General features: G+C 33.8%; 1 protein-coding gene across 2 annotated transcripts; it reads right to left on the bottom strand.

Moving 5' to 3' along the window:
* On the bottom strand, positions 1,527–9,215 carry LOC109350214 (protein SCAR2-like). Of its 2 annotated transcripts, none has more exons than XM_019591390.1 (10): positions 8,945–9,215; positions 7,215–7,378; positions 6,966–7,089; positions 6,727–6,856; positions 6,513–6,574; positions 3,074–6,404; positions 2,901–2,987; positions 2,697–2,807; positions 1,870–1,929; positions 1,527–1,773 (listed from the first exon to the last, which is right to left on the bottom strand). In XM_019591390.1, exons 1-9 carry the CDS (start codon positions 9,097–9,099, stop codon positions 1,876–1,878), a joined length of 4,218 nt encoding a protein of 1,405 aa, XP_019446935.1. In that variant the 5' UTR covers positions 9,100–9,215; the 3' UTR covers positions 1,527–1,773; positions 1,870–1,875. The 2 variants fall into 2 exon arrangements, with proteins under 2 accessions (XP_019446935.1, XP_019446936.1); XM_019591391.1 differs by having other exon boundaries at positions 6,513–6,571.

The following is a 12,430-nucleotide window of genomic DNA, read 5'->3' as shown; positions in this document are numbered from 1 at the left end:
CTTTGTTGCCTCATGTATTTATGAGAGCACATCTATTTTTCGAATGGAGATCACCAGTTCCAAAATTAATGTGTCTCATGTCCCAAGCCAATAGGGTTTTTTCAAGTAATGCACATATGTTACTTTAAGTTTTTAAAATTCCTTTTTTTAATGAAGTGTCAATTTTTTATTGGACCGGGACAGGAAATGGGACAGGAATGGGGACAGGTGATCTGTGTCCCTAGTTTTCCACAATATGTGTTACTTAATGTATCAATGATTATTATTGGTTGAAAAAACGTATTTAAATTAAAATTATAATAATATATTGTTTTGGGACAGTAAATGTCTAATTTACAATAGAGTTTCTATTGTAAAAGATATTTGCGGTTTAAAAAATATCAGATTTACGTTTTATTTAAATGTTATTAAAATAGGGAATGTGATATACAAAGAAGATAAATAACAATAATCTCTTAATATTTTTTACATGACATTTCAATTTGTTTAACATGTTTATTTAACATGATATAAACTTGGATTGTTAAAAAAATTGTGGTTTATTTTAAAACTTCAAAAAATATTTCTAATGAATGTCAAGTTCCTCTTCTAAAGAAAGTGATTAGTAAAAAGTAAATTATTGAAAGTTTAAAATAGCTATCATATAATGTAAATCAAATCAGTGGAAGATTAGAAATGTACCAATTATGTCTAGAGAAGGATCAATATGGTGATCATTTTAAACCTACAGAACATACTTGTTATTTTCTTTCAATGACTAACTTATCATTGTATTTATCAAGGACTAAGTTTACATTTCAAAATTTATAGTTAAAGTTCATGCTTGAAAAAATTGTTCAAGATCATTTATTTAAAAGAAACATATTTATAGTGAGTTTGCCTTGTTAAAAAACATGAAGTTTGATTATTTCTCTTGAATTATTTTACATTTTATGAATTTAATTTAATATAGAAGATGGAATAAAAATAGAAATAAATTAATATAGTATTCAAAATCTAATTTCTCCAAATAAATGTTATACATAAAACAAAATCACAACTCTCAAGGTAAAACACATATACAAGATATTACTAGTGTCAAGCCAATAAAACCTTTTTTTGTTCTTAAATGGGTCTCACTGATTATTTCATGTTTGTTTACACTTTCCAACAACTTCAGCAACTCAAACCAAAATCACATCCAATGGTACAACTCTATTTCATTTTTATCTGGACCCCACAAACATACTCACATTTATATTTCTCTCTCTTATAACAATTTTCTCACAAATTTAAGAAGGTTGTTTATTTAACTTACCGTTGTGAAATAAGAACAAGAACGACTAATCTCCGGGAAAAACGTTCTTATTTCGCTAAGAATGGTTTTTTTGTTACCATTGTGGGTGCTTTTAATGAGCTTAATCAAATGTCTAATGAATTAAACTCAAAATAGTTTACAAATAGTTAACCTTATTAACATCCCTAAATACTGTTTTCTAACAATGAACAAATGTGATGGAAACTGTACATTCAAAGTATATTACTCACATGGGTATATATATTTATATTTATATACTGTTGTATAGGACACAAACATATGAGCTACATAATACATGAGGCAAGGCACCTATCAGAAAACCACTACTTCAAGAGTTACAAAATTGGACTCATACCTATACATAACAGAAATTATGACAATAACAACACCACAAATATACATTTCTTTTTATGGATTGATTACTGCACTGCATGCTTGTTCTAATGTTCATGCATCTGTGAGTAATTACCAATATATGGACGTAGGATTAGGATAAAGAATCTTGTGTATCAAGTAGATTTCATATTGATTGAAGAAGACAATGAGTTTATAGGCCTTGTTTCCTTTGCATGGTAAACTCAACAATCACTCCAACTATCTGCATCATCATCTTCATCACTTCCAGCAAATGCCTGGACATTAGTTTTAAGATTTTAATATTTATGCAATGTTGGCGTAAAGATTTATACACAATCATTATATCATCCACCATTCATTTGTATTACTTTTTTTTTTTTGAAGAGTCGGTGATAATAAAACATGAATGGTAGATGATGCATTGACAGTATATCAAACTCATATACTGTCGGTGTATATATTTTTTTCTCTAGTTTTAATCTGAATGGATGGGAGAGCACACACCCATTATAACAAAGGTTTAATTATTCTAAGTCACTGGACTTTTTGGTGAAATTCAAATTGGTCTTTGAACTTCAAGGGTCTGTTTGCGAGTTAAGTTTTTCAGGGGAATGAAAGGAAAGACTTCGGAGTCATTTCACCAGCGTATTTCATTTCTTGCAAGCCTTCCTTTTCCCTTTCTTTCCTTCCGAAACCCAACTCGGAAACAAAACCTAAGAGTTCGCAATTATATTCCTAATCTTAATTTTTTGTAATTGAGCCCAGCATACACATTTTTGTTAGGGTTCCTACTTCCTACAAAAAGTACACGGATCTAGTTGATTTTTCCCCAAAAGTAATGGGACCTAATTGAATCATTCTAGAAAGTCCAGAGACAGACAAATAAATGAGTGGATAGATCACTTAACAGAAAGAAACCCTAATGAAATGTGTAGGAGGGACTCCGGTACAAGTTTAGGGACCCAATTATAAACTTCTAAAGTTCAGTGACATATAGAGTATTAAATTAAAACTACAATAAACTTAACAAAGAGTGATAGACCTGTCGAATTGCATTTGCTTTCTCCAACATTGCAGCAACGGTCAAGTTAGTTCTTGGACCCTGAATGCTTCGTCGTGTAGATGTAGCCACAGCAGGCTTCAAGTTGAAAGACTGCCAGAAAAGAAAGTATTTTTAAATATAAGTTACTTGATACAAAAGGATACAAACAGAATAAAGAACAAGAAAAAAGTTCCAGGCTCAAACCTTTGTCCTTATCTGTTCTAATAGTGAATCTCTTTCATCTATCTTTGGTGCTAATTGAGGCCTAATTCGATCAGTAACCTTCCTTAACTGCAGGGGTTCAAAGACAGTGTGTTATGCAAGAATGAAGAGCACATAAAGTGTACATTCTAGGAGAACTAGAAAACTGTTATTACCTTGCTTCTGTCAAAAGCATCAAGTAAAGGATTCCGGGGAGGAGGAGGAGGCTTATTCTTTCCATTTTCCATTTCACTATCAAGTGTTGGTGTTTGAGCAGGTTTTTCCAAAGACAATGCCATTTCCACCCCAGAAGGTAGCAGACTGTGATTGGGCTGCACAATTTCTATACATGGTGGTGACACAGATGAGATAGAAGGATCTTCTTGTTCTTTTTCCAAATCAATCGAACACTGCTGATGTGTTTCAACTTTTAAACTAGTCACTTTCATGAACAGGGTTGGAGATTGAGTCAGTTTTTGGTTTGAAGATACGAGATTATCTCCAGAAACAGCAAATTCAGCAGGTTGCACCAAATGCGAATCTCTAAGAATATCCCTTTCAACTTCTAAACTAGTCTCGTCCATTGATTGACTTGGAGATTGAGACGGGTTTTCTTGTGGAGAGATGGGATCACCTCCAGAAGCAGCAGATTCAGCATGTTCAGGTCTATTATTTATAACTTGTAAAATAGTCTCGTCCTTTGAGTAACTTGGAGATTGAGTCGCTTTTTCTTGTGGAGAGATGGGATTGGCTCTGGAAGCAGCACATTCAGCAGGTGGTATGGGTGGGAATGGATTTGAATTCTGTACCATTTCTCTCTCTGAAGCAATAACAAATTCATGTGGAAGCCAGCCAGTAGATACCACAGGTATCGTTAAGGAAGGATTCTGGATTTGGCTTCTCTCCAGAGCTAGGTAATCATGTTGACCATCTGCTTCATTCACCATGATAGGAAATTTAAAAGGAATAGCAACAGGAACAGGATGCTCCAAAACACCCGTTGAAAACCCGGGAGAATGTTTGTGCTCATTATTTTCCACATCAATGATAGAGAAAAATGGGTTCTGATACAGCAAGGTCTCTCTCTCAGAAGTTGATAAACGAATTTGAGACTTATCATCAGGTTTAACTGGGCGCATTGGTTGAAATGCAGCTTGACTTGCTTCTATTTCTTCTCTCTGTGAAACTAGGGAAGGATGTTGAGACTTCCCCATCCTCCATTGCTTTGGCGGTAAAGGGGGCAGAGGTGGCATCTCCTCAATATTGGTTTTAGTTGCCTTGGGAAAGAGACCAGGAAGAAAAGGTTTTGATGGATCCATGCCATGTTTTGTTTGATTAATCTCCAGGTCGGATGACTTTGATGAGGAAACACATGATGAAGGTTCATCACAATGAGTTTCAGGAGTGAATTCAGAGGCAGAATGGGAGATTCTTTCTCGCTCCAATTGATTTGATATTTGCATCTGTTGAGGCTGAAACTTATCAGAGGTATAATTTTCTTTATTTTCTCCAATTGAACATATGGGCAACATTTTCATGTCATTGATATAAGAATCATATTTGATTTTATCCTTAAGATAAGAATCTTGAATATTACTATATATTTCATAATCAGAAGAATTGCAAGGTACTGATGTGCTAAAGTTTGACTGTACATCAGCAGAAGCAGTTTGTGGTTGATCCACTACCTCCTGCGCTTCTAATTCTGTCAAAGATTCTCGAGCAGCTGCCTCATTGACGTCCATCACAAGGGAATCTGAAGAGCCCGGGAAAGGTTCATGCAAATTTGCAAGATTCCTTGATCGAGAAGAAGTATCAGTTTTATCATCGCCGACAGAGGGATGGGCTTCTGACTGAACTTTTTGAGTGAACATATCATTTACCATATCATGATTATCCTGACTTGTGTAATCAGGAGAAGATGGATGTTCAATGTGATCATCATCTTTAACTTGATCCACACTGCATATGGATCCACTTCTTCCATGACTGTGAATCATCCTAAGCACTTCTTCATATTTTGATTGCGGATCAGAATGCAAAACTTCAATTTCTTCTGAATCTGGATCATCCGGTGGATTTTTTAGAGTAAAATCACAGCATAGCTCCTCTGTGAAGCTACTCGATGGTGGAGCCTCCATCACAAGAGACAAGTCTTCTGATTTAAGTTCGTTTGCTTTAATACCACCCTCTCCTTGTGAACCTATATCTCCACTGGCCAAAATTTCTGAAGAGTATTCATTAGGAGATTCTTCCTGCAACACTTTCATCTCAGAATGATCACTACATTTATCTTCATCAGTTAAGTTTAAATCATCTGAAACTTGTGACAGAGCATTGGAATAAACATATGGAACACACATATCCAAATTGTTCCAAGAATTGTCATCAAAAGAACCAGCAGCGTATGGATCAGGTATCGCACCTACAGACTCAGCAAGTCTCTTCCTGTCCTCTTCATCTTCTAATCTTAAATGAAGTTCAATAGGGTCAGATGATATTTCACCTGATTGAGTTTCTGCAGGTAGGGACATTGGTGAGAAGGGTCCAAGATCTGGAGACAACAATAAATGCCCTGAATCCATCACAGACAAACCAGAAGAGACTTGTCTGTAATTCGAAATCGCTTGCCCCTGAACATGTGCATCATCACACTTGATAAACTCTTTAACAGTTTGGGGAAGCTGGTCGAATGGCATATAGTTCCCAATAGATTGAAAATCTGAAAATTGAGCCTGCAGTTGAGTATGTATGCCATTTCTATCATTTCTGAATGAGCTAATTTCATCAGATGTTGAGGAATCTCCAAAAGATCGAGAATCTGAAAATCGAGTTCGCATTTGATCTTCTTCTTTGCCTTCTGAAGTAGTTACCTGCTGAATTTTCAATAAGCTTTTCTTAGGTATACAGTCATCATCTGATTCCAAGTCTGACTCTATGGTAGCTAAAGCATCCATATATTCAACCTCGCTAGTCACATCATCAGAATGGTAGCCGTTAAAGATGTATTCCATTTCCTTTTGTTCATCAACTACCATGGGGTGACGAGAAGATATTTCATTTGTCACCTCAGCAGAGACTTGTTGATGCACCTTCACAAGATCTGCATTTGACCAACTATCCATATCTAGGTATGGTTTCAGTTCTGATTCATGCATATTTGGTGAAGAAGAGTGCCACAATCCCTGTCGTGACCAGGATTGTGGCAATGCACTTTCATTTCTCAATGACCTTCTCACAGGGGCAATATTACTGATTTCAAGTATTTTAACCCCAGTTTCACTAGTATCATCAGAAATCATTTTCACAGGAAGTGGGGTAGTTGAAGTTTCACCAACAATTTTCTGATCAGGAGGAGAGGGAATTTCCAAAATCTGTTCCATGTAACTTGTCTCTGACTTCACTTCAACTTCAGATTCATTCAATTGCGTTTTCTTCAACTTCACAAGCTGTGGAGGATCACTGTGAGCATTTTCAATGCGCTCTTCAAGAAACAACTGATATAGCCTGCAATAATGGAAAATGAATTGAATCAACAATAAACCATTTATTGACCTTTTGCATTTTAAAAACTAGAATAAATCAATGCAACACAAATAAATTATTGAAGCTCACTTTGCAGGCGATGGTACTTTTTCAGGGGTTTCGCTGTTCCTTGGTTGAGCTCCTTTCTTCTGCTGGAAATTATAAATATAAAAAAATGTATATATATATACACATATATTCAGAATTGCGAATATTGAATTTTCCATTGCATAGAGTTGTTCTCTATGCAAGTAATTTTCTGGGAAAATCATGTCATTAAGTGGTAGAATTGACATTTTAGTACCTTGACTTTATGAAATTTATCTTCCCTGTGAACTTCCAGTGTTGCTGTTTCAGAGGAATCTGAATCCACTTTAAAGAATGATGGATCAGTATAACGCTTCAAACATGCCCCAGGCCCAGCCACATCAAACCTTTTAGAAATCAAGAGCCAATTTTAAAAAAAAATCTATAACATGATACAATTTTTATTTGTGTAATTGTGTTAAATTTACTCTTGTTCTATAAATCAGGTCACCATACTTGTCCAGAAGGAATAGTCTTGGAGGGCCGCGGCATTCTTCATATGAATCCATTATAAATCGAGGCAACTCTCCTCGAGTAACAAGATTCTGTTCAGATCGAAAATTGGCATGCCAGTCAATCCCTGCAAGACAATAAGTGTGTTATGATTTGTCATAGAGACATACATTATCACCTAGTGGGTCACAAATTACAAACACAAATCATAAACACGATGTGATTGTCAAGGACAATATTCTGTAATTTAACCTGCATTTGTAAAAAATGATGAATGATGAGTTTGCGACAAAAAAGCTTTCTCAATTGCAGGAACTTCAGCCTCAAGCTGTTGAACACGTGTCATAAGACTGTGGCCTCTTTGAGTGGTAGCTATTACTTCTTCATGTAAGTCATGGAAGATCTCAGCAGCAAACCTAACCCAAATGATATAGTTAAATGCAGAGAACTTAACAGCAGCGAGAGACTGTTATAAACTATAAATTGAAATTTAAATACTGATACTGGGAACTCCACAAATGTAACTAATTTCTGAATAGTTAACTGCAATATTGCATGGAACAAAATGCTAGGATCATTGCAACCTTTGCGAGGTACAAAAAGTTCCTACGAGAAACATTTGAATCAAATTCCAAAATTTAAACAACCTAGGCTAACCCAGGTGATTGATGAGAAGTTTGTGTAGTATGTCCTGATTTTAACCCTTAAATACTCGATAACCACCACAACCAGATTTCACAATATCTGTAATATCACTCAGTTATAAAATGGTCTAATTAATTGCATTTTCTCATTTCTGATTTATAAATTTAAAATATCAGTAATCAGTAATACTCAACAAAATTATATCATACTTCAGCAACAGTTAAATCATATTCAAACCAATATCTATCCCAACTATCCAAATCAACAATGTCTGCTCAAAAACTTAGTTTAAGAAGCCCATGCATCCTCGAATTGAATTAAGAGGTTGAACATTGGCGCAACGGTAAGGTTGCTTGCCTTTTGACCCGGAGGTCATAGGTTTAAATCCTGTAAATAATCTCCTCGCTTACGAGGATATGGCTGCGTACATTTATCATCCCTATGACCCTACTAGGTGGTAACCTCATGCGCACTGGCCCGCTCTTCTTTTATCCTTCAATTGAATTCAAACCAAACAATCAATCAAATATCCATGTACATAGAAAGCCACCCAACATCTTCTCATCAACCCATAATTTAAATCAATCTATGAAAAATAGTAATCAGAATATCGTGAAAAGCTCAACTTAACTAACAAACCAAAAAGCCATTTTCTTTTAACTCCGAACTCAATCAATCAAACTGTTTCGTCCATCCAAACAAAACAACTCAATTCATTAATAACTCAAATAATAACAACAATAAACGAAAATCCAAATATTGCATTAAATTAAATTATAGCATAAATATCCAAATTATCTTCGAGAAAAAATACGCACCCGATTTAGTTCAAAATAAAAATATCAATTAAACCAAAAAAGTATAAATAAAAATATCAATTTAGTGGAATGGGGATCAGTTGTCCCATTTTTTCATGTCCCATTGTGTTCGGAGCCAATTGAAGGTTGACACTTACATGACAAGAAAAATAAAAAAATATATACCATAACATTTTTACACTATTTGATAACATGTGATTGGTTTAAGACATATGGACAGGAAATTTTTGGAACAGAGGATCAGGTTCAATTTCGTTTAACCATGCAATATCAAACCTCACTCCAGTAACATCTCAAACAAAAAATTCAAATATTGCATTAAATTAAATTTTGGCGCAAATACCTAAATTGTCCCCAGTTTATTCCATATTTCCATAAAAAATTAAAATTCAATTTATTTAATTTCATAACAAATTTGAAACCAAAAAACTCAACACTCATTTCTTCAAAACCACTTAAACCATTAGAAGAGTGAGTATATATATATATATAGAGAGAGAGAATAAGAAAATGATTAACTGAGAAAGATCACCGAGCTGACGCAAGAATCCGACGAGTGCAGCCATGGAAACACCTTGTAGGAGTGATTCAGGAACATCATATTCTGGTCTACGGTATAGCTCTGGATCCGAAAGAGTAAACTCGCTTCGAATGTGGTATCTTGAAATCGGCATTGTTATTTGAAATTCATGAACCCTAATTTAGAGTCTCGTTGTGTATATGTTTACACCATGCAATGGAGAAAGAAGAAGAAGAGAGCTTTTAGTGTTTTTTGGTTGTGGAAAAGAGAAAATGAAAATGGAAAGAATAAATAAAAAGGGGAGTGTATATATAGGGAAGTGTGGTACATGTACGTGCGAGTCAGAAGGTGTCAGAGACGTGGAGATAGTATCTCTCTTCTTTTTATATACTTTATATATCAATCTTCTAACTTCTACCATTTTTTTGTTTTTCAAGACAATCATGTACGAGCTGCTGAGAACATTCATAAGTATGTGGAGCTAAGGACATTTATTTTATCCACAAGACTTGAATCTGAGACCTTGCTTAAGAGGAATCGAGGAATCAAATATGTATCACTTGAACCAACGTTCATTACTTCTACCACTCTTTATAGTTTGATTGTAAAATATATGTACTCAAGGTAAAGATTTATTCTCATGTACTTTATTATGTATCATTTATTTGAATTTTTTAAAAAGTCAACAATAATTAAATATAAATGAAAAATTATACAATGACAAATGATAGTATATAAAACTCATACGTTATGCATGCATCTTTTTTCTCTTATAGTTTATAGTGTGAAATTATTCCTTCTTAAATAAGAATAACAAATACCAACGAGAAGTTGGTCTCGTTGTGTAAGGCTTTGTGAATTATTAAGAGTTTAATATTTGTGAATTATTATATTAAAGCTTTTTTATATTGTATATTTTCAATAGAATATAACATTATTTTGCCTTAAAAGTTGTGTGTTTATTTCTATATTTGGCCTACTTGAAAGTGGTGTTGGGGAATGCATAACATAGGGGAGGTGCCCAAAGTTATGGCAATAATATGCACCTTCGTGGTGATGCAAACAAGATTAGTGAACATCATTATCTAAGTCGACTTTGTTTGAGAGTAGGAGGGAAAGGGAAGGAGAGAGATCAAAGGTTTAGGAAGGGAAGGGAAAAAGTAGGAAATTTTCTCCCTTGGTTGGGAGTATGAAATTTAGACGAAGAAGGATAAACCAATGATAATGTAAGAATATTTTTTATTTTTCCTTAAAAATGTAATTAACAATGACAAATGGACAATAATATGTAATTATATATTATTACTAAACATATTTAGCTATTTTGACATTTTATCTCCAAAAAACCTCAAATTAGGGGAACTTTAATTGGTTTAAAATATGAAAATAAATTTTTTAATACATTAATCCTTATTCATGTAACAGGTAGAATTGAGAGTATTGTTGGATTGCAATGGTGGATACGTAACCTTAAAAGTTAAGGGGAGTATATTTCTTGTGTGTCACTTTTTGGGAGAGAAGATGCTCACTCAAAGTTAAGATCTGAGTTAGATCGGATCCAATTTCATAAAGGAGTGAGTTATAGAAGTGGTGTTACATCACATGTTTACATATATGAGATGAAGTTGATTAATGTTGTGATTCTTTCTTGTCTTTCTAATTATTTCCTCTATATATAGAGAGAGAAAGAATGAATGTAATGATAAAGTAAGAGTTTTTACATTGTATTCTAATATCTATCATTAATATTTAATTATTATTGAATCTTAAATAAAAGTGGTACAAATGAATAATAGATGATATGTTGATGATATCTATATAAGTTTTTATAGGGATAATATATATATATATATATATATATATATGTTTCTTACTCTTGTTTTTTTGCATGTATATTTCTTATGAGCAAAGGTTGGATCAACTCAGTGAAGAGAGAAATGACTATGATAAGTTGTTTGTGAGCTACTTTGAAGGGGAAAAAGAAAATAAGAGAATGTTGAAAGTTATGAAATATATTTATGAGATGATTTTGAAGGTGTGCTAGAGTTTGTAATTCTAATTCCTATAATATATTGGTATACCAAGAACATAGGCTCAATTAGTTGAACTATGTTAACAAATTCTTATATTCTATTTATTCTTTGTGTTTTATTTGATTGTTTGTGACCACTCTGCACAACAATCCATTATGTTGCACCAACAATTGATATTATAACAAATTGGTAGAAGACTCTTAACTCGAGAGCCAAATGCATGATGGAGAATTTCAATAGAACTTCATATTGTGGTAAAAGAGGGGTGAATAATGTGTTGGATGGACAATGTCTATCAAATGTATTATACGAGAATAAACCAGATGACTTGAAGGAGAAAGAAACATGGAAGAATCACAATATGGACCATAATCTTGTTGGATCCAGAAATCCATGTATTAGATCGAGAGTCATGTGGAACATTAGACACTAAGACATGTGATTGTAATATTTTTATTAGTTTTTAGAGAAGATGATCTCATTTGAAATGAGAAATGATGTATTTTTATCGTATTTTTGTAGCGTCATAGAGAATGGTGCCAATTACTAGCATATCCATAAAATTACACCAAAGTATGTTGACTGTGATGTTAGATATGACACAAACATTGACTAGGATACAAGTATAATACAGACATTGGTAGAGATGCAGGGGATGGCACATGCATTGGCTTGGATGCAAGGATGTAACGCAAACATTGGTTAACATTGACACAAAGTGTATGTTGTTGGTATTATCCTTAAGGTAGAGTATGATAGTTCTTTTGAACTAAGATTGATTGAATAGACAATGACGGTAGCGGTTAATATTTTTTAAGGAAGCTCCAAATTTCTGCATGGTTAAGTGTTGAAGAGAGCGATTTGTTGGTGAACTCTAGCGTATGGGTTTCTAGTGTGTCGAAAGACTTCCACGAATGGTTATGCGATGTTTTTTATTGGACAGAGGTACGAGTTTGAAGAAGTTGCACTTGAACTTTGAAGAAGAGTTGAACTCTTGGTGACATAGTTAAGGATAAGACTTATGTTGAAGGAGAACAAACTCTTTTATAGAGGAGCTAGTAAAGAGAATTAGACATTAAAAAATATGGGACATAATATTTACTAAAGTGGACATTGTTGTATGTATTTCCAAGGTGTACGATATTTTAGTTAAGTTTAGATTTTATAATTTTTGAGTGTCGGAATGCCTTTACAAATACAATTAAGGAGGTTCCATATTAACTCTTACCCAAGTTCAACAATCGGGTTATTCCTCCATCGTACCAAAGAACACTAGCTATGTGACATTAGGTTTGGTTATTATTTGGTAATAGATAAATGTATGATATTTTGTTATTTTCATATTTAATATGTTACATGTAGCAACATCCATGCCTCGGTTAAAACACTCCTCTTCAATGAATTATCATTACATTTTGGGAGGAAAAAAACATCCATGCCCTTCAAATGACA

Source organism: Lupinus angustifolius, chromosome LG06, assembly GCF_001865875.1.
Source record: "Lupinus angustifolius cultivar Tanjil chromosome LG06, LupAngTanjil_v1.0, whole genome shotgun sequence".
Lineage (NCBI taxonomy): Eukaryota > Viridiplantae > Streptophyta > Magnoliopsida > Fabales > Fabaceae > Lupinus > Lupinus angustifolius.
Note: the sequence above shows the minus strand (reverse complement) of the source record. Positions and strands in the feature narration are given on the sequence as shown.

Excerpts from the sequence above, each read along its gene's own strand:
- LOC109350214 (XM_019591390.1), bottom strand. The coding sequence starts at position 9,099 with ATGCCGATTTCAAGATACCACATTCGAAGCGAGTTTACTCTTTCGGAT. Across the intron at positions 7,379-8,944 it reads CAGCTCGGTGATCTTTCTCA|GTTTGCTGCTGAGATCTTCC; the intron begins GTTAATCATTTT and ends CATTTGGGTTAG. Across the intron at positions 7,090-7,214 it reads ATCATTTTTTACAAATGCAG|GGATTGACTGGCATGCCAAT; the intron begins GTTAAATTACAG and ends ATTGTCTTGCAG.